This window comes from Balaenoptera acutorostrata, chromosome 11 (assembly GCF_949987535.1).
Source record: "Balaenoptera acutorostrata chromosome 11, mBalAcu1.1, whole genome shotgun sequence".
Classification (NCBI taxonomy): domain Eukaryota; kingdom Metazoa; phylum Chordata; class Mammalia; order Artiodactyla; family Balaenopteridae; genus Balaenoptera; species Balaenoptera acutorostrata.
In genome coordinates this window covers 46,054,624-46,078,493 of record NC_080074.1, presented here as the reverse complement: position 1 = coordinate 46,078,493, position 23,870 = coordinate 46,054,624, and the positions used below count along the sequence as shown (strand labels likewise).

General features: G+C 35.2%; 1 protein-coding gene across 1 annotated transcript in view; it reads left to right on the top strand.

The window, feature by feature from the left end:
- TRHDE (thyrotropin releasing hormone degrading enzyme) overlaps positions 1–23,870 on the top strand; it is a 412,025-nt gene that overhangs the window by 377,869 nt on the left and 10,286 nt on the right. The window contains exons 16-17 of the mRNA XM_007195005.2: positions 18,884–19,051; positions 19,590–19,730. Of these exons, the coding sequence (XP_007195067.2) occupies positions 18,884–19,051; positions 19,590–19,730 (309 nt within the window). The remainder of the gene's footprint in view (positions 1–18,883; positions 19,052–19,589; positions 19,731–23,870) is intronic.

Below are 23,870 nucleotides of genomic sequence, written 5' to 3'. Positions count from 1 at the left end.
TTGTCCCTGATATGAGTGACTGAGATGACCCCGTGAACCACAGAGAAAGAGACTTGTTGTAGAAGAACATTGAGAACCACAGACAGTGTTATCTGTTTATGGAACAAATTGGTATTTGTCTTGCTGAGAGTTGTTTAAGTTTAAATTTAGTACCTGAATCTAGAGCAAAAGGTAGCTCTCCTGCTTTAAAAGTCTGTGAGGGAAATCTTTCACTGCATTACTTAGTAATTAGTCAGAACGTCTCACCTTCTCTAGAGTTTTCCTGTTTTCTCTTTAAGTTAATCGGTCTTAGTCGTACACTGAGCTAAGAAGGAAAATATTTGATCACTACTATCTCTCAATGGAACCATCATACACTTGAAGACAGTGATTAAATCCCTCATCACTCTTCTTTAGAACTAAAGCAAATTCATGTGTTAAACTTGGACTAATGATTATCCTTTTTGCTAAGCCTTCTGAAATTATTATATTAGACTTAAAATGTTATAAAACATTTTTCCTATTTTTTACCACCTAATTCAGTTCTACCACATTAATTAGGCTATGAAAACTTAAACATTTATCCAAAACCAATACATCCAAAATTTGATTAAGATATATAATCATATATACATTTGAGGAAAAAAAGGTGATATATACTATTTGAAGATTGTGGTCTCAACTTTCCTCCCCTTTGTTTTTTGTTTCATTCTTTGTTTTATTTGGCTACAGACACATGTCTTTTCTCAGAGCTGATAGCTGTTTTTGAACCCTTTCATGAATATACCCATACTCACATATATTCTTGCCATTGTATTAACATTGAACTTATACCATTGCATTACCACAATTTCCCTAGACACTATTCAAGCCGGACATCACTTACTACATTTAAAAATATAGCTATTGGGGAAAATCTATTTTTAAAATAATTCATTCATTTAACAAAATTCTATTGAGTGATTCTCAATAGCAGCTGGTAACCAAAAATCAAAGAGAAGAGGCAGAGCTCAAAATGAATAGGAGATGCTGTTCTATAAACAAATAGTGGTACTTTGAAGCGAGAACTAAGCACAAGACAGAGTGTGAACACACAGCAGGGAGGGGTTACTGCCTTGGAGACACTGCATTCTTCCTCATGAAGGTTGAGTAGGACTTTGTCAGGTGATAGGGCTGAGTGAGGCAGCGGTAGGTGTGTATGAGTATGTGAGGTGGGTGGAGGCAGGTTCCAGACAGAAGGAAGGCACATGGATTGATGTTTAAGGAGTGCAGCAATTTTTGATTTGTGAGTTTGAACCTTCAATCACTTCCATAATTCTCTTATAAATGAAAGTGTCAGCTCACTTCAGTTTTGATAACTCTGCCATTTATTCGTGGTAAAATAATTAAATTGGGGCCTAATATTTTAAGGTTCTTTTGTTATTTCCTTCATCATTTTTATATTCTCCTGCTTTGCTTTCTTTTGTAACTGGGCAAGTAAACCTGCTAAATGAAACTAGCGCTGTGTTTACTAAGGTTTACTCAACTGACCAACCATATGACACGACCCAGCATACACAAGTGACTTCCTGCAGGGAGGGCACATGATACTCACTGAGCTATCTTATCTGTGTGTGAAGATCAGAGGTTTAATCTATATTTGGGGGATGACAGCTCAATAATAAAACAATAATGTACTCCTGTTCTTGGTGCTGAGTTTAACTTTCTTAAATTGAATCAATTAAGGGGAGGGCTAGGTTTCTTTTTAAATGTGCCTGAAGTAACAGACCAGTAAGCTTTGTGTTTGTTTGCTTGGTTTTGTTTAACTGGAACCTTAAAAATCATCTGAAAAAACCCTCCAAGGGTAATGTAGTTGTATACTAAAATATTTTGGTTGGAGAGATGCTATGTATTTATGCTAGTAAATCTAAAGGACAAAGAGTCGTGGAAGTAGCAGGGATTGCAACCTCTGGGGTGCTGTGTTACTATACAGCCTGATCTTGATATACTGGGGATATAGGTCGAATAGGTGGCATTGGATTCAGGAAAATGGAATGGAAAGTTGGTGCAGGGCAGGGTAATGGAACCAAAACGTGCAATGAAAAGCTAGAGATGGTAGCAACAGTGAGAAAAATTCAAGAATTACAGTGGATGATACATTGAATGAGTCGACATTCTGAGCCCTGTTAAAATATTCAAATGCTACAGTGTGTTGAATTGTAATGGCGATGTCATGCATACAGACAGATTGAGCTATGTTCCCGTCTTGTTAGTCTGTGGTTTGGGGACTAAGTTCAGCAGAGTGCCACATTTCAGAAAAGACACAAATCACCAAGCATTCGGTAGAGAACAATACAAATGATTAAAAAATCTTGAAAACACCAGCTACGAGAGGAGGTAGTGAGAACTGAGAATTTCACTCTAAAAAACAAAGACAGAAAAGATGATAGTCTTTTTGTATGGATAAAAAGCATAATAAAAGGGACAGAAATTGGTTTCTTTCACTGGTTGGTGCAAATAAACAAGAACTAATTGGCCTTGGGCTTCCCTGGTGGCGCAGTGGTTGAGAATCTGCCTGCTAATGCAGGGGACACGGGTTCGAGCCCTGGTCTGGGAGGATCCCACATGCCGCGGAGCAACTAGACCCGTGAGCCACAATTACTGAGCCTGCGCATCTGGAGCCTGTGCTCCGCAACAAGAGAGGCCGCGATAGTGAGGGGCCCGCGCACCGCGATGAAGAGCGGTCCCCGCACCGCGATGAAGAGTGGCCCCCACTTGCCGCAACTGGAGAAAGCCCTCGCACGAACCGAAGACCCAACACAGCCAAAAATAAATAAATAAATAAATAAATAAGAAAATCCTTTAAAAAAAAAAAAAAAAAAAAAAAAAGAACTAATTGGCCTGAGCTTCACTGAGTAAAATAGAGGGGATATATTTTTACTGCAAGTGAATTATTATTTGAAACTGTCTGTATTAAAACACTGTTGAGATTGTACAGTTAACTGTCCAGGGGTCTCAATAGAGCAATATGCGATTTTCTTTGAATAAAAATTTAACCTGAAGTTAAATGTGTCCACAATTGACACAGCCTCTTAATTTTGTGATAATGTATTATTTTTCAAATAATGTGAAAAGATACATTTTTTCTTTTTTTAAAAATTTTTATTGGAGTATAGTTGATTTATAGTCTTGTGTTAGTTTCAGGTGTACAGCAAAGTGAATCAGTTATACATATAGATATATCCACTCTTTTTCAGATTCTTTTCCCATATAGGTCATTACAGAGTATTGAGAAGAGTTCCCTGTGCTCTATAGTAGGTCCTTATTAGTTATCCATTCTGTATATAGTAGTGTGTATATGTCAATCCCAATCTTCCAATAAAGCTTTAAGCCAAGACACAGTAAAGATTTAAAGTGTTTAATTTTTAAAAAAGTATTCAATGGTGATATCCATTCCCTAACATATACATTGATAACTGGTATCAATACCCTACTTAAAAGATACCCTAAAAGAGCAGAATACCTTGTACATTGTGGGAAATTAAAAATGTTTAGTGAATTGAAATTAATTGGAAATTCATTTTGAAATTGAAAAAATTAAGGCCATTTTATAATAAAATTTGTAAGTAGAGGAGAATCTCTGGAGCTTTGCAGCATACATAATACTGCAATAATAAGCTTCACTACTCATGCAATTAATTATAATGTTACCAATATTGTTGTCTTTAACAATGATAATCATAATGAAAACTATATTTTATTGAGTATTTATTACATTTCAGGATTGAGCTAAGTGCTTTTGGTGCATGATCTCGTCATTTTTACTTTCATTTTTACAGAAGACAAATCCAAAACTTACAAAGGTTATGCAACTTGCCAAGATTATATAACAATAGGTGGCAGATCTAGGCTTCCGTCCCTCACCTGTCTACTTTCTACCCCTACTGCCGGTGATTCTGTGGCGGTATATCAAATTTCCATACATCAGTAAATAGATGTTTGTTCAAAAATGATCCAAAAAAAAAAAAAAAAAGAGAGAGAAGCAAAAAAGACAGCCAAGAGAACTCAAGTACTCTCTGCAGTGAGTGTAAGCAAAAGTTTTATGCTACACTGTATAAGCCTGTGGTCTCTAACCTGATTGTGCACAAGAATCACTGGGGGGACTTATGCTGAGCCCCACCTCCAGAGTTCTGATTCAGTAGGTGAAATGGGGCCCAAGAATTTGTATTTATAACAAGTTTCCAGGTGACGCTGATGCTGCTGATCTGGGGACCACACTTTGGGAACCGTTGGTGTTAGGAACGGTTATGGTCTTCAGCGTCAAAGACACCGTGATCAGATTGCAGCTGTTCAACTAAATTAACTTAGGAAAATCACTTGGTTTCATCATCTGAAAAGTGACAGTACTACTAACAACCAAACAAGTACTGAGAATTATGTAAAAGAATGCCTATATAATATCTGACCCTTATAGGAAATTATACAACATTAATCATCTTTGAAGTTGCCTGCTATTGAATACTTGTTTTGACCACCCCCGCCCCCCGAGTAATGAGTGGTATGAATTTTAGATGGGGAAAGTAGGAACAGTGTAGAATAGAACAGAATAGGACATTTATAGAATGCCTTCAATATTAGACTTAACTCTCTATAAGTTTTGATAAGGATGTGACCTGTAACATAAAATAAAAAACAAAACATTACCATAGAGACTGTCAATTAGGAGCAGGGGGACGTTTGCCCTTTTCTCCCCGCTTTAAGAAATACTGCCTGTCCTGGCCTCTGGGTAAATATTACATTTTCTTCCCTCCCCTTAATCAGCTGCTATTTACGATACATGTTCCTCCACCAGCCATAGCGTTTTTTTAATCTCATAGTGTAAAGAGCTCCAGTTAAGCTCCTTTCCTTTGTGTCTGCTCTCTATCCATCAATATTTGCTTTACTTATGTGAGACCATAAAGGTGGAGGGACAAAGGGCTCTTTCCATTATGGTCTGTACGTGTTCGGTTCAGAAACCTCATGTTTTCTTCCCTGAAAACATAGATCCTGATTTACTGCCCATGTTTCCAAGTTATTGTGGTCCTATTACCTCTGCTCTTTAACACTTCTTTTTGTATTTTTTTTACTGTACATTGACCTACTATAAGTTTTCATAGGGTAAAGTTATACCAGCCAGATCTGCCATTTTAGTGGTCAGATACCAGCGTTGTTCTGTTGCAGATAAGTGAACACAGCACGGAGTCTATGTGGAGTAGTGGAAAGGGCAGGGCTGCCCAAACCTCCAGTGAGCTGGGGTGAGGAATTGGGTTTGCTCCTAGTTTGTCGTTAGGCAGCTGTGGGTTAAGACAAGTCTGTTAATGGCTCCAAATTTCAACCCTGTTTCTAAAGCGAGAACAAATCTCTAGTGTTTCCATAAGCTCCAACAGTCCAAAATTTCACACTGACTGTGCTTGCACATAAATCATACAGTTTCCTCACAATGTGTCCACTTTGGGTTCTCTTTTGATTATATAGTTAAAGGGGGATATATGTTCATTTATTCATGTATTCGATAAGTATGTATTGAGCAGCTACGATGTATCAGGCACTGTGCTAGACACTTGGAAGGCAGCATTGCTTCATTCAAGCAATGCCAGCCCCTGCTACCTGACTGGCATTGAGAATATGCGGTCCGTGCCCTTACCCATCCTAAAGATGAATGCAGGGGCAAGGAGGTAGTGTAGGAGGGAGACAGAAATTGTTCAAAATAATCACATAAAGCTAAAAATGAAACTCAGGTGAGTGCAACCAAGAAGAGATCTGTGGTGTTCTGAGAGACTGTCCTGTAGGAATTTGACCAGATCAGAGAGATCAGGGAAGACTTCTGGCCCTGAGTGCTGGTGTTGGAAATGAAGTGAAGGGGACATATTTGAACATGACTGAGGAAGGAAGAGTGACAGGAGTTAATATAAAAAGTAAGAGAAAGGAAGGCATTTGATGACAATTGACTAGAATAATCCCTTGGGCTCAAACTTTTATGCATATGAATTGCCTAAAATGACATTTTTCAGTCTAAATCTAAAACTTTCATCGTACATTTAAATAATTGCAAGAGGGGCTTTGGGGCTTCCCTGGTGGCGCAGTGGTTAAGCATCCACCTGCCAATGCAGGGGACACGGGTTCGAGCCCTGGTCTGGGAAGATCCCACGTGCCGCGGAGCAACTAAGCCTGTGTGCCAGCCACAACTACTAAGCCTGCACTCTAGAGCCCACAAGCCACAACTACTGAGCCCACGTGCCACAACTACTGAAGCCCGCGCTCCACAACAAGAGTAAGCCACCGCAATGAGAAGCCCGTGCACCGCAACGAAGAGTAGCCCCCGCTCGCCGCAACTAGAGAAAGCCCGTGTGCAGCAACGAAGACCCAACACAGCCTAAAATAAATAAATTTATTGAACAAACCAACAAATAAATAAATAATTGCAAGGATTTAAATTCCAGCATATTGTAAATAAACATTTTTTTCAATAAAATTCTTTCAAGACCTTTAAATGTATACAGTGGATTTGAAACATCATAGCTATTTTATAACCATCATTAGACATTTAAAAATACGATTATGTTCTTATTTACTAGTCACAAATTTCACATTATTCTTTTCTCCTCCCTCAAATTATGTTCTAATATAATATAGTTTTGCTTGAAAATCTTTCTTGGATCACCCTATCATACTTCTCTGCAGTAAAAAATACACACACAGAACACACATAGACATACACACACACATTTTTTCAAGTCATCATAAAAGCCTGTTACGTTTTTTTTCCCCTAAATTGGGTTTTCATTACAATTGTTTACTGTATATACTTGATCACATAAATACATTGCAAATTTTGGTAAATAATTTCTAAACATGAAAATAAAAATTGTTAAATATAAAAGTAAAAATTGAAATTGGCCTTTTTTCCAATTAGTTTATATACTCACAGATAAATATTACTCACTGCTAGAATGAGAAAGTTTCACCATCAACTCTATTCATATTTTTATGTTAAAGTGCTGAAAAACCTTATACATGAAAATAGATGGGAATGGAAGTTGTTTTGTTACAGGAATGTAACACAATTCTTCAAAATCTTTCCAAGTTTTGTGCCAAAAATCACATAGTAATCTATCACCAAAATTTAATTATCACCTGACAGCTTGATCAGTCCCTTCTTCAAATTTTATGGAAGCAGAGATTTTTAAAAATTGAAAACTCATTTTCTAGATATCAACACCAATATTTAGAATTTTCTCTTTATTTCATACTGCAGTACAATGCACCCTCAGAACATGCAAGATGAATAAATGAGAAATATGCCTCTCTCCTGGAAAGTGAGAGAAAGTGGGAGAAGGGTGTTTATGAAAAAAGAACTATCTATATAAGAATTTAGAATGTGAAAATGGATTACCTTACTACTACCCATATCCTTAGGTACTCCTTGAAAAGTCTTACTTTACCCCCAGAGGTACAAACACCTCATTTTGAAGACCCCTGCACTAAGACGTAGGTAGAAATGGTTAGGATGAGAAGTAGATGAGATTGTCCAGCGAGAGAATAGAAGGGATACTGATATACTGATATAACTGATGCACTTTGCTGTACAGCAGAGATTGGGACAATATTGTAAATCAACTACACTCCAATAAAAATTAGAAACAAAAAAAGAAAGTCACCTAAAAATAAATGGCCTTCTTCCTCAACATCATTTCTCAAGATTAAAGTCTTGGTACTTTCAAAAGTTTAGGTGATTGGGCAGAATCTACACTGACCCAAGAACGTCGTCTGGAGGTTTTATAATTTCATTTTCACTTCATCGGGTGGTTTTGTTTTTATTTGCTGAGAAGAGCAAAAATGCCCGTTAATTGCTTATGCTCCTTCATCAAAGCTTAAGGGGATTTCTCTTCTAAGATGAGAGTATGTTAGCAAATAGAAGTGTTTTGGTAAGCTGTGGAGAAGAAAAGCCATATGTGAAATGTCGTAAGTGGGCTTGCTATCTGAATTAATCCAATTGTGAATTCCTTTGTCAGACTGGAAATCTTTTTCATAACCAGTAGTCAATCACTACCTGACTAACCTTTTGTATAAGGAGAGGTCATGTATAAGATTACTTCAGGAGCGGCTATAACTAAATGTAGAAGAGGACTTTATAATCTCTCTTCTCCCTATGCTTCTCTGGAATCACACTGAAACTACCGCTTGTCCTTGCCATTTGGAGAATTCAATACATGCTAGCTCAGTTCAGTTCGTCACCAGATAAATACTTGACTGAATGACCTACTTGCAGGACTAATTTGGATGTGTTTTTAATTTACTTTTCAGTGTAGCAGGGATTTTAATTGCATTGAGAGCTAATATAAGTGCATAATTCTATTCACTTTTTTACAGTCACATTTAGTTTGTAATCTAAATGCATTAACGATTTTATATTCTAATTTAAAATGCAGAAATAATCATACACTTATTTCCCTTTTCCCAACGCTTTTGGCTTTTCCTGACATTTTACTTAAAAATATTATATTATTGGTCATGCATAGAGGCAAATAGTCAATAGTATTTTTTCAGGGTATTTTAATTTTTAGAGAGGTGTGCTTTTGAAAATAACTTGATTTAATTTAACTTTTTTTTCTTTTCAGTATAATTGGTTTTCCCCCCATTTCTGCCAAAAGTAATTTTCCTATCATGCTAGTATTGTTTGCCTAATATTATACCAATTTCAGGCATAACACTATTGAACTTTTGTGTTATCTGTCAAAAGATACGCCTATTGATTAGTTACAGAATAGCTCTATTTTAACTGCCTGACTTTATCACAGTACAAGTACTAAGTAAATAAAGATTTACGTGGGCAACACAAGGAGCAGTGGTGATTAAACTTACAATAGTAATCATTATTATTTACTAAGCCAGAGCAGAAGCACCAACAAAAGTATTTGCAGCTTCCAAAACATTCTTACATACTCACAGACAATAGATTATACTGATGGATTCAAGAGTCATTGATTACAAGGTTTATCGCAACTACTACCAACCACTATAAAGAAGAAATTTCCTCCGCATTTTCCAAAAATAATATAAGCATTGCTATTAGCACTGAGAAGATTCTTTCAGCAACATCAACAACATTTCCTTTTTATTTTTCCCCCTTGTGATTAAGACTTAGGACTGATTTCATGCATATAAGTTATTCTATCTCAAAATGAAAATAACTCATGGTAGTCTTTCTAATGATAGTGTGATAACATTTACTCAATATTGTGATAATGTTGATGAAAGATCTTCCATAGGCATCAAATATTGTTTTGCGTTACCCATATCTTAAAATATCTGAAAGTGAGAAAGAACTCTGATGACTTGTAATTTCTTGGCAATAATAGGAAAAATAAAAGCACATGCACACACTTCCATGGATTGAATAGTGGCTTCTAAAAGATATGTCTAAATCCTAAACCCCATCTGTGAGTGTGACCTTATTTGGAAATAGGATCTTTGCAGATGTAATTAAATTAATGACTTTGAGATGAGACTGCATGGATTTAGGGTGCGCCCTAAGTCTAATGTTGAGTGTCCGTATCAGAGACAGAAGAGAAGGAACAGAGAAACACAGAGGGAAATCCATGTGAAGACAGAGGTAGATATTGAAGTTATGCATTTACAAGCCAAGGAATGCGAAGGATTGCCAGATCCACCAGAAGCTAGGAGAGAGGCATGGAACTGATTCCTCAGAATCTCCAGGAGGAAGCAGCCTGCTGACACCTTAATTTTGGACTTCTGGCCGTAAGAACTGTGAGAGAATAAATTTCTTTTGTTTTAAGCAACCAAGTTTGTGGTAATTTGTTACGGCAGCCATACGAAACTAATACACACAACTTTAGCCTCTGCCTTGCAATCAAAACTTGGTACATAATATTTTGGATTGTGTTGATGAGATTTCAAGGAGTGCTACCAACAGATAGCAAATAAGACTTCTAACTTTCGCTAACTTCACCCTGTTCTTACTTAAGATTTTCATCATGAAATGGAGGAATAAAAGAAGATACTGAGAAGGGAGGTTCTTCTTGTTCCTCATAAAATTCAGACAAAATTAATATCATGATTCCTCAGAATATTATTTTTTTACTTGTGTAGGAAAAAAAGATGGGAGTGGCCTATCGCATGAAGATAGAATAATATATAGAGATATTCCTAAAATTCACAGCAAAGGACCCATTCTCGTGTTTCAGAATCCCTTCACATCTAAATATTTAGAAAGAGTTTTTTTGTTGTTTTTTTTTTGTTTTACTTTCTAGTGACTTGAGGTTCTTTCTATAATTAAAAAACCAAATAGAAAAAATTGAAGTGACTTTTATTTTCATATATAAACAAACCTTGCTTATTTTATGCTCAAACGAACATACAGTGCAGGCATTCAATGTGCACTGTTTTCCCCTTCTCTTTATACACATGCAACGTTATGACCAATACCTGCCAATTACATGTATATGTGCATACATACATTTCACTTATTTCAGAAAGTCATAACATTTGAGTCGACTCTTTTAAAGTGTGTGTTTTTCTCAGCTATATGATCTCCCAATGCAAAATAGGCCTTCTAGCTTGTTTTCTAACTTTTTTCATCCACTCTTGCCATTGTCCCTTTCTCCAGACCCCAGCTTCTTTTTTTAATCAGTAATTTTATTTTACCTTGTGTAACAGGACTAGATTTTTTATAGCTATATTTAATTATCAGATTTAATTATATACATCCTTATTCCTTAGCATACATACATGTATTATAAAGTTTTTTGTGGATTTCATTGCTTTTTCACAGGAGGATCAAAGCGTATTTCAGTGAAACCATAGAACATCCAGGATTTGACGAGAATAAGAATATTTCTCTATTTTTAAAAAGTACAGCATTTTCTTATGCAGTGAATCTAACAATTAAAATTACGAAACGTACAGAATTACATTTTGGTCAATGCACAGACACAAACACACACACACAGAGAATAGTAAAACTTACTTTAGCCAAATAAAATCTTTTAGTTGGAGACCTTTCAAGTGAGGAAAATATATTAATTATTGCCTACTCATGACGGTTTACTTGTTATGCCTAAAGTATTAACTAAATGGCTGTAGTTGATTCTTCCCAAGCTGTACAATCAGCCTTATTAACCACAGTGACCTTGACAGTGCATTAGAAATGAAGGTAAACCTCATTTGCATAGGCCCATACATTTGTCGATGTAGTAATTTGATGGATACAATAAACTGGTGCAATCTTCAACCTTTGTATGAAGAATTCAAGACAATGACTGTTGCTGTAAGTTATTCCTGGGCAACAAGATTTATTTGTTCAGGTGGAGCCCTATGTCATCCAGTGGAGTTTTCATAAACACTCAAGCCTGGATCATGATTTGAATGGGAATAGTGCTATGGATTTGCTCTTGTGACTAATATGTCGTTCCTATCATTATCTTTCATCTTAAAAGTTAACCGCAAGTACTGATTCCTAATCCTTGTGATTCAGAAAACACCATCTATATTTAGACTTCATATCATAGGAGGCACTTAGATTTACAGTGCTCTGACCTGAGCTAAGTGAAGAAGAAGCTTAAATATTCAAGGATCAGGATAGAGCAGATTTGAAATTCGTTGGGAAGCCACGGATAATAAGCACGCAGTTATCCAGAAACAGTTTATCTCCTCTGTAACACAGGCGTCTATAAATAGGGCAATTTATCAGCCATTTCACAACTTCTATTACAACTGTATACCTCTTAAGTTTTAAATTATGTTTTTAGAGCTATTTATGCTAGCAGCCTGCAGCTCACTGTTTTAAAGTGAGTCATCATGGATATCTTAATTTTTCTACCTTTGTTATAAACCAGTTCAATTTTTTGGAGGTCTTATGGGTATAATTGATTCTGGATGCCATAAGGGTTCTGAGTTGTGAAACGTTAAATAACTTTGTTCTAGGCTTTTCAGTAGAATGTGTTTAAAATCCAGGCCAAAGAAAAATTTTCAACAAATCAAGTCACAAATTCTCCTCTCATTGCGTTTTTTCCCCTTTACCTTTTTGTAGGTCTTTGTCATGCCTGTCTTTGTCATTTTTACTCTGAATTTTTTGGCCACTCTGTGCATGTCTCATGTGTTCTTTCTTTCTTTCTACTTTTTCTTTGATGTCTCCTTCTCCTTGTCCTCTTCTTTTTAATGTTGTCTGAGTCACTTGGTTTCTTTTGTTCTTACGCTTTAGCAATTATATTTTATGAAGTGGTCTTACAGCCCAGAAACTTAACCCTCTCCATCCCTCTCCCTTCCCAGCCAGTAGAAATAATAGCTACTGTATATATAGGGACTTAAAGGTTTAAAATATAATGTAATATATATTATTTCAGCTTAAGCAAAGTGAATGTACATTTATTTTAATTATAAGAGCCATTTAAAAGGAGTGCAGCTATCTTAAAATATACTCTTGATACATTCGGGATATTGAGTTAAAATGACTCACCCATTCCCAGCAATCCTTTTTCTTTCATATAGAAAGAGCAGCATATACCTCTTAGCAAATATGCAAAAATTAAATGTGAAGAGGTTTGGAACATCATTTCAGAACACAGTAATTTTAAATATTGTTGGTCTATTGTCCACCAGTTTTCCCCAACTCTATTTTGTTTTGAGGTCCAGAGGGTATTTTGTTTTGTCGTGCTCCATTTTCAGTGGGAGTGAGCAGGCTGTGTGGGCACCAGTGAGGAGACTCTTCAGAAACAGAGCAGCCCCAGCTGATGCATGAAAGGTGCCAGCTGACAGCGTTGCCGTCTCCTGTTCTTCCAGCCGCTCACCAACTGCATACTTCACTTGGGATTCTGTTCCTCGTTGGCCATGGGCCTTGTAGAGATACTAAGGAACGATATTCCTTTGGTTGCCAGGGTTTTTGTATAGATTCAGCAGTGTATTTGATTGACAAGTATACCAGTAAAGTTAGGTGGAATTATAAAAGTGTATTTTATTGTGATGCCTTAAACTTGAGATGTGGTGTCTGTAGTGACTTTTATAATTACTCATTCACTTTTAGCAAGGTTGTCTAAAAACTTTATTTTTGCTTTCTTTATAGTCCAGTACTCATTTGGGAACGATAGGAATATTTGTTGGCACTGCATCCTAATAATAATAGTAGTAAAAGTAATGAGGAGGAGAGATGTTATTACTACCTATTTAGACAATTTTCTATGTCCCCTGCACTTGGCTATGCACAACATTTATCCAAAATCCATACTGAACCCTTGATATGCACCGTTTTCATGTGAATATCAAATGAAACATTATTTCATTTAATCGTTGTAACAACCCTGTAAGGAATTATGATTCCCATTTTCCAGATGAGGAAACAGACAGGTAGGTGCAAAAAAGTCACACATTCCTTCTAAACAGCTGTAATTTTTATTCAGGATGGCTTTCTTAGCGGCAGTCAAGGGACCAAGAAATCTGGATAGAATGAGAGATGGGGTAGCGGACAAGATGGACACGGTCAGCCTTTGTAAATGCAGGTTATTTTTCAGTCTGATAGTTAAGAGTCTAGGATTGTCTGCCCCAAAAGAAGTAAGAGTGCTTGTACTTATAAGGCAGAGCAAGATACGGAGTGTTGGTGAGGAAGCCTCAGCCAAAGCTGTCTTCCAATTTTTAGTTAGAAGAGGCAAATGATATTTCAAGTGAACTGCAAATTAATTAAAATTAATTAAATGGTGTGCCACACCCTATATCAATGGCATGTGTAGTGCCAGTGAAAGAAAGAGGTATTCTTCGAGAGGCCAGTGATTTGAGATTTTTTTTTTAATTGTCTTTGAAAATAATTAAATCCACATTTCAATGTTAATACCGTCACTAATGAAAAGACACTTGTACTAACAGAGCAGGAAGGGACCTTAGAACTCATGTACTTTAGCCCTTGTCCAATGAGGATTAAAAAATAAAGCCCAAAGCAATGACCTTGACTTGCCCAGTCCTGGAGGCAGTTACTGGTCAAATTAGGTCTACTGAGAACCTGCTTAGAAATAAATAGACCCATATCATGATTAAGCATCAAAACTTATATTTTAAAATAGTGTGTTTTTTTTCTTTTAGCAAGTATAATTTTCCTCTGGGAGATATTTTAACTGTATCATCAGAATTATTTCTCTATATTATTCAACAGCATTTTTTATATTGGTATATATTTTATTCTAAAAGTAACAGAATTTTATCTTTATAAGTGTAGCTATGCTCTTATTTATTTCCAAAGTAACTGTAAAAGTTATTAAATTATTAAATTTGAAATATGTGAGTAAAAAATACACTAGTTACCTATAATCCCCAAACCCAGAGGCTAATGTTGTTAATATTCTTGTTTATCTTTCCAGCCTTTCTTCTAACATACACATTAACGTTTTTCTTTAGACTTAACACAGTCATATTATATATATATATATATTACACTCTGTCCTTAAAAATATATTTCATCATATTAAATAATATATTTTACCATATCATTAAATGTTAATCTGTGATATCATTCCTAGTTGCCATTTATATCTTAAACTAGTCCTTTATTGTTATTTTAGATGAGTCCTGATTTTTAACCTTAAAATACAATGCAGCAATGAAAAATTTCATAGCAAAATCTTTGTAAATTTTCCTGTTATTTATTTTAATTTACCAATCTACTTCACAATTTTCCATTTAATAAATAATTACCAATTTACTATGTTTTAAAATATTAGTCCCACTACATCACCATTATTATTTAACTCAGTAAAAAAGTTTTCCTAAAAGACACATGCCTTTAATTTTTCCACTGCTTAATTTTTTAACTTCTACCCCAAAGCTTTTAGTTTTTAGGCATTTGCTTTTGGCAAGGTAAAAAAGGTTAAACATATCACCAAAATGTAAAAAATAAATTATTCCAAAATGATATACTGAATTTTTATGCTTTCAAAAGTTTTATCATACAAATGAACTCTGTCATCATGCTATTTAAAATGAGAGTAGAATAAAAACCATAGTAGAAGTTACATTAATTACGTAATCATTTCTGCAAAGTTAGTACCTTAGAAAGATAAAGGCACTTCCTTTTGGCTCAGCATTACCCCATTCATCTTGTAGGAAGGCTGCTAGGAGAGACCAGCTCCCTGTTCCTTTATATAATGTATACCATACCCAGCTTTCCTTCCCACATGATAAAATTCCACTAAAAGATTTACTTCTGAGGTAGCAGTTAAAGAGAAATGACCATGGGGGTATTCACATTTTCATAAACGATTTCCATATTCTCTCTCCCTGTAACCCTAATATCAAGAATCTCATAGGACTCATTTGCACTATTCATAACTATGAGTTCTGTGGGTTTTTCAGCTCATGCTTTACAAAAAATGAGCTTTTTCATTTGTTCCTAATGACTTTGGTTTATACAAAGAGATCTTAAACTGTCCCCAGAGCAATCATTTTGCTAAAATGTTGTTAGCACATCTTTACAAATTTAGCAGCAAAAGGGGGTTTCATTAACAATGGAAATCATTAGGAGCCAAGGGCCCTTGGCAAGTTCAGTGCTCACCAATCTTGTTTTATTTTCAGTGATGAGTACAAATAATCTTGTGAACTATACATTGATTCTTTATCTGGTGGGTGAGTAAGGAAGATAAGGAGTTGATGGGTTGGGAGGAGATGCTAGAAAAATCAGAGTGGTATTTTCCGGCTAATCCGCTCTGTCCTTGCTCTTCTAAGGAGCCTTACGAATCTTAAGCAAGTGTACCTCCCAGGATCTGCTGATAGCCATTACTTTCCTGAGAGTTTGGGGATTTGTAGCTGAGACCAAGGGCTATTTTTCAGTGGACCATCAACAGGTTTCAGATTATATATGTAAATATATGTAAGTCTCATTTTCATAGTAATGAAATTTGACACATCTGCTATGCACAGGGGGACAGCTGCTCATGAGCCTGAAACTTGACCTGCAGTTTCTTCCAGAGCACATCCAAATTATGTGGTCTTTCTCTTGTTTGAGGCTGCCGGTTCAAAAACAGAATTTGCCCTTATTCTGGGCAGCTTTGCTTTCAAAGGCCTCCTTTGCCCAGGACAACTTTTGTTAGATTCCTTCAGGATGGTCCGTCTGCCATTTCATCCAGCACTTCATTGCTGGGTGCCCTTTCAAGATTTCTTCTCCTTGCTCTGTGTATGATCAGCTTGCTACACAGCAGCTCCTTAAATACACCTCCAGCCTATGTCCTTTAAGTCAGCCAGAGGCTGTGTTTTAACAAGTGTCATTTCGATGCTGGTGAACAGAATGGAAGCTTATTGTTGGAAAACCATTCTTGCCGCCATTGAATATTTATCAAAGATGACTGATTAAACTATGGACTTAAAAAAAGTAATGAAAAAAAGAGGGTAGGAGTGACATCTGTGGCCAGTTCAGCACTAAGGGAGTTATAGATTAGATGCACTGGTATTACTCTGCAGACTACTAGTTAGATCCAGGGTTTGGTTGTTCTTAATTTCTATAAGATAGTGTTTTATGGAACAACAAAAATCAGCATTCAGTGACAATTACTGATTATTACTACTAACAGAAATCTATATATCTTATTTGCATCATCATTAGCTATGTCTAAGCTGATAGAAATAGGAAAGACATTCATGTATAGCTCATCCTGGTTCTCAACTTACTATATTGTTGTTATAGCGCAAAATATCCTCTCTCAGAACAGTTTCCTCTCCTGCAAAAAGAAGTTTATAATACAGATATCATGATATTATCATATAGACTAAACAAAATAAGATAGGTAACCTGGAATGTAGTATTGTGAAAAAGTGGTATTTTCTACCTCTGATGCCTCTTTAGCCAGTGTCCAGGACTTTGCACTGACCAACCCATTTATTCATTTGTGTCTGCATTTTACACAGTTCAGCATCAGCCAGGAGCAACTACTGAATTGCAAAAATATGGATCGTTGCTAATGACTATAGTATATGACACAAGTTATTTCTAAGGAACAGTTTAATATCTGCCTTTTTCTTTTTTCTTTTTCTTCTTTCTTTTTTTGCCTTTTCTATATTTCCATATGCCTTTCTGCTTGATATTGGAGACTGGTTTCATACGCAGTAACAAACCTTATTCAGTGGGCTCTATCCCTGAACTCTTTGGTATATTAATTGCTTAAGGAATTTTTTTTAGAAAGTAAGCTGTTACTATTAGGTCTAATATGCATTGATCTATGATTTGATGATTTAAGTAGACATTTTATTGTTAGTTTTTGCAAATTTTTAAAGTGATCTCTTGGCCAAAGTCATGACAATAATAATACAGTGTTGTGCCCTGTAGCCTGTAATATTTGGAGGGAAAAAATTCATCCTCTTTCCTGGCTCTTGATTTAAAGGAAGACTTTAAACTTTTAACATTCTCATTGCAGTTAGTAAAGATGGATGCATTTTTGTAATCTTATGTTGTATCTACCAGGACTGACACACTCTTCAACATATGGTGGCAATGTTTTCCCTAGTGATTTCAGCTGTGCCGTGTGGCAAGCTGCTCATAAACAGAGCAGGGAGAAGTAGGTTTCACCAGCCGCTGGGAAGACTATCATGGGTACTTTCGTCACGGGATTCCAGGGCTGAGAGGGAAGACAGGAGAAAGAAGTGAAGCTCTTTTCTGGTTCCTTCTGATGTCTATCTTCCTTTTGTTTCTTCAAAAACAAAACAAATCAAACAAACAAAATGCTTGCCTTCAAATACCACAAAGGAAAAAAAGCTTCAGTCAGCAAGATTGAAGTAACTTTTCTCCAAACATTTTAATTATTGGTAAGAAGAGACAGAATAATATACTTTTAGCCATTTCTGGGAACTGTGAATTTTGTATGATAGTACTAACAACTCTACACATTTGGTATCCTGATACACAATCTTCAATATCCTGATTGTAGACCTACTTAGCTGCTTAACAGAGTAAGATGAAGATCATCTTACTGGTAGTCATTCAGACGCTTCCTCCTGTTTTCCAAATACTCCATTAACCAAAGCAATGTTTTAACCATCAAAGTCTTAAATATTTAAAAGGGACTGTTTCATCTTGTTATCCAGAGAAAACATTTCTTATTATTAACAACATTCAAATTATAAATGAGAAATTTTAATAATAGATCACTAAATATTATACAAAGCAGAAATGCATTTTTAATTTTTTAAAATATTGGAGTGTTCTTTAAGAGAACAGTTTTTTTAAATGTGGGGTATATATCAAAACTTGAAAGAACAATATTTAGTAAAAAATTGCCACAGCGAAGTACACATGAGAATTTCGGCTTATAAATAGCCAAGATTAATTAAATCGAGTAACAGTTTCCCACTGTAACATTTACTTTCTCAAAATTTACTACTTATGTTTTATCTGTTTATTATCTCTATTAATAATCTTCTAGGCTCCAAAATTTGGAGAGCTATTTGAGAAAAATAATTTTAGAAAAAATTGTCTAAGAACTTAGGAGATGTTTCTGTTTTATCCAGGTTAGTCAGTCTCTTCATCCAGTGCTTTCTCATGGTTCTTGGGTCTAACAATTCTGAGAGCAAAATTTTTGATTGATAAATATATGAATGTTGGTGGAAATATAAGTCACCCTGTTTCTATTTTTTTAAGGCTTTATGTTCTGATTCTTGTTTACATAGTTTCAAGAGTGGAAAAAATTTCATTCAAAACTATCTTTAAATAAAATACATTATTTTATTCATTTAGTTGGGAATATTTTTGAATATTGTTACTATATAGCATTATTCTCTTTCAGGTAAATCTAATTAACAAAACCATCTTTTTAAAAACTGACTAGTAGAGCAGCATCTGTCTTTATTTTCAATACTATGAAGCTTTTAATTAACAGAAAACCACCATGGGTTGCTTCTTTAGAATACCACTAAATGTTAGAGACATCGTCTACTGTACAGGAGTTTCACTACTAGATGAGGATGTCTGGGAATTCATATGGATGAAATTCCACTCCACCACGGCCGTTTCTGAAAAGAAAATATTATTGGAAGCCTTAACTTGCAGTGATGACAGGAATTTATTAAATAGGTGGGTCAATTAATTTTTAAAATTCGTGTAATGAGAGTATTCTCTGTTAATCAAACTGTACTGAACTTGTTTTTATTTCCTTAAATATATGCTAGTTACTCTAAAATTTATCTTTCTAGAGCTAAGGAAAACTGCCATATTAATATGACTAAAGCTTGTTGATTTGAAAGGTATACCTTAGTTTCTAACTAATTATTTTATATGTTTTTTCATATGTATGTAAGACAATATTTCATTATAAAAAGAAGTGTTTATTAAAAAGAATTTTTAAAGTGAGTTTGCATCATCAAACCAAAACTATGATTTCTCCACCCACAAGATTGTTCAGACTTTAATTAATATATTAATTACAATATGATGAATTTGATCTTCCTCCTTTTATAAAAACAAAATTGTTCTATTAATAAAATTGTTTTAGTAAAGTTTACACTGGACTATTCTTTGAAGACTGTGATAAATTAAATCATGTAATTTTGGTAATTTTATAAAAAATCTTTGTTATTGGACTAAAAATTTCCCCACAATTCTATCCTTAAAGGCTTCTAAATCTATCACTGAATTCTGAGGTGGTGCTGGATCAAGATGCAATTGATGTGATAATCCATGTAGCTCGAAATCCACATGGCCGAGACCTTGCCTGGAAATTTTTTAGAGATAAATGGAAGATATTAAATACCAGGTAAAAATAAGAGTTCAATCATTCATACTGGAGTGAGTAAGTCAAAGGTGACATATGAGAGATAAAAGCCCTACTTTTTGTGGTAGAACCAAGGTCCAGATAGTAGAATTAGATTTTGAAGTAGTCAGCCAAGATGGGTGTTGCCACTCTTGTGAAACTCAGAATTAATTTAACAGTTCTATAACATTATTCATTTATTAAAGACTGATAACCATAATTATATATGGAAATGAGCAGAGTGAAAAGGTTTAGCATTGCAGCTTTCCTGGAAGATCTATCAAACTGTCTTAGGTTGGAGGAATCATGTCATTAAAACCCTATATCCTGAGTGTGTTGTAGAAAAAATGACTTATGAATCATACGTAATGGTATTATAACAAGAAAACTTTAATTACTTCTGTAGAATTGTTTAAATTCTTTTAAAAATATAAATGTCATTAAACACCTGACATAAAACCATGATATCGAGAAGGAATATTTGAATGGCTGTATAATTCTAGTTGCAGTAGAATTTATTCCTGAGCCATCTTGCTTCACGTTGAGAATAATTCAGCCTCAATTTTAGAAAATATTTCGTTATGTATTTAAATATATTATAATAAATGTTAATTTATTACTCTGATAATCTCTACGGTATTTTAAAATTAAATTCATCATAGAGCATGTAAATGCTGCATGTTCTCCAACTTAAATGTCTCCAGACAACATACCTACTGTTCCGTCTCTTAAAAACTGGTGTATAAACTTTATTTTTTAAAAGCACATTTTTATTGGTTGACCTTGTATAATGAGTTCAATTTGAATGGATATGTCATATTAAAACATATTTCTATCTATAAATATTTCACTGTTAGAAAGCACTGATATTCCTAGAAAGCACATTTTTTCCCCTAGTATTTTCAGCTCAGAAATTGGAATGTTTGAAAGATTAGAACTTGCTTTGCTGTCATGCACATAGTATAATGAATAGTCAGACACAAGGTGGAATTAATATATATATATACAAGTATTTCACTTTAAAAAGTATCAAATATCTACCAAATAAACAGAGTTTCTTTAGGGAGTGGTTTTGTAGATCAGAGTTCAGTGTAATGCATATATAGTCTATAGTCCCTACCAAAAAATATTTGGTTCCTGATATGCCTGTTTTGTTTCACTGAGAGTCCATGATCTCTAATCAAAAGGTAGAAAGATCGAGACAGCATTAAAACCACCTCAGTCTAATGACCTCTTTGTTTTATTAACTGAACATTAATAATAAGGAAAACTCTGAAGAGGGAGGAAGAGGCATTTAGAAACTCAACTTTACGCTCAATTTTTCTGTAAACCTAAAACTGCTCTAAAACTAAAGTCTGTTACTTAAAAAAAAAAAAAAAGAAAGAAAGATTGAGGCTTCAGCATTTCTATAGACAGGGCAGTGTTTATCTTGACAAATAGGATTGTCTCCATCATCTTCTACTCCTCTGTCTATCTTTGAACATGAAAGTTCATGGAGAAACTGTCCAAGGTTCTCCTTGCTTCCTGCCCTGCAGATTCTCCCTGGTTTTAGTTGCCATCAAATCTCGTGGCTTGAATCATTCCCAAATCTACATCTCTAACTCAGACATTTCACCTAAGCTTCACCCTATGATAGACAGTTTCTTGTTGAGATCCCCTACTGGGGTGTACCTGCAAAGCTAAACCATCATTTTCCTTTTGTCTTCCTTTTCTCAGTAAATATATGGTCATCCACCAATTGCTCAAGCCAGGCACCTGGAAATCTACATATGGTTCTCCCTTTCTCTTGACATATGTAACAGTTAGGCTTGAGGTCTTATAATTTAACAATTCCTAAATGTTTCGTGTTTCTTGAATTCTTCCTCTCTTTCCTGCTACCACTGCCCTAGTGAAGGTTCTTATGTCTTGCCAGTACTCTTAACAATAGCCTTCTGTCTCCTGCCTTTATATTTACATCTACCACCACCAGCACCACACACATACACACACTCACACACACACTCACACACACACTCACACAATCTCACACTCACACACACACACACACTCACACAATCTCACACTCACACACACACACACACACACACACACTCACACGTATACCTCTTCCCTTTGTCCCAAGAATCTCTCTGAAAAGCAAAAATATTTTCCTGCTGTAAAACCTTCAATACTCTGTGCTACACTGAAAATCTAAGCTCCTCTCTTCCTAACCCTTCTACCTCTTATTCTATTATCCTCAGCCTCACAATTTATACACTCAATACCAAATGCACGTAGTCGTCGGCATACACCACGTTGTTTCACACCTCCTTGCCTTTGTTTATGTTGGTTCTCGGCCTAAAACTACTTTCTTCCTTGATATTTGGAACTACTCCATACTTAATCTATCTGGCATCATCTCCTGGAAGCCATTCTGAAGACCCCACAGCTAAAGAGAATTTCTCTGAACACTGTATAATTTTATTTTCACCACAGTTAGCCACAATACCTGGGAATGATCTGTTTACAGTACTAGATAGTATATTACCTTCAAGGAAAGGATTGTGCCTTTTTCTGCTTCACATAACTGCAAGCAAAGTATAAGCAAAACACTCTTTGAAGAATTATTCTCATTCCTGTACAGTAGGCCATTTCTGTAACCACATATTTATCACTAATGATTACTTATATTATTATTGAATGTCTATTTATTTTATTTTATTGATATAACTTTTCCCATGGAATAGTTCAATGTTAGAATTATAGCAAATTATGATGGTCATACAGTTTAGCTCCCCTCATTTTACAGATGAGAAAACAGAGGCTCCAGAAGCTAAATTACTTAAGTTCCCACAGGTAAGAACAGCATTAGAAAACCTCTTGTAGTGATGACTGGACCTCTGCTTTCAAGAACTCATAATCTTATCTTTAGAGTACTTTTAGTTTTTGTTTTAATTATTGAAATGTAGTTCATTTACAGTACAGTTCAGGTGTAAAACATAGTGATTCCACAGTTTTATAAATTACACACCATCCAATGTTATTAAAATATTATTGACTATATTCCCTGTGCTGTACATTATATCCCTGTGACTTATTTATTTTATAACTAGTATTTGTACCTCTTAATTCCCTTCACTTCACTGCACCCTCCTCCCCTCTGACAACCACTAGTTCTCTTTATCTGTGGCTCTGTTTCTGCTTTGTTATATTTTTTCATTTGTTTTTTTTTTTAGATTCAACATATAACTGAAAACATACAATATTTGTTTTGCTCTATCTGACTTACTTCAGGTAGCATAATACCCTCTAGGTCCATCCTTGTAGTTGTAAATGGCAAGATTCCTTTTTTTTTTTTTTTTTTTTTGGTCTGAGTAATATTCCATTGTATATATGTGCCACATCTTCTTTATCCATTCATCTGTTAATAGACACTTAGGCTGCTTCCACTTCTTGGCTATTGTAAATAATGCCGCAGTGAACACAAGGGTGCTTATATCTTTTCCAATTAGTGTTTTTGTTTTCTTTGGAAAAATACTCGTGAGTGGAATTGCTGGATCGTATGATAGTTCTGTTTTCTCAGTTTTTTGAGGAACCTCCATACTGTTTTCCATAGGGGCTGTACCAATTTAAATTGCCACCAACAGTGCATGAGGGTTCCCTTTTCTCCATGTACTCACCAACACTTGGTATTTCTTTACTTTTTGTTGATAGTCATTCTGACAGGTGTGAAGTGATATCTCATTGTGGTTTCGATTTGCATTTCCCTGATGACTAGCAACGTTGAGCATGTTTTCTTGTACCTGTTGGCCATCTGTGTGTCTTCTGTGGAAGAATGTCCATTCAAGCCCTCTGCCCATTTTTTAAATGGGTTTTTTTTATATTGAGTTTTATAAGTTCTTTATGTATTTTGGATATTATCCCATAATCAAGCATATCATTTGCAAATATCTTCTCCCATTCAGTACATTGCCTATTCATTTGTTGATGATTTCCTTTTCTGTGCCAAAGCTTTTTAGTTTGATGTGACCCTATTTGTTTATTTTTGCTTTTGTTGACCTTGCATGAGGAGACAGATCCAAAAAAATATTGCCAAGACATGTCAAAGAGTGTATGTTTTCTTTTAAGAGTTTTATGGTTTCAGGTCCTACATTTAAGTCTTTA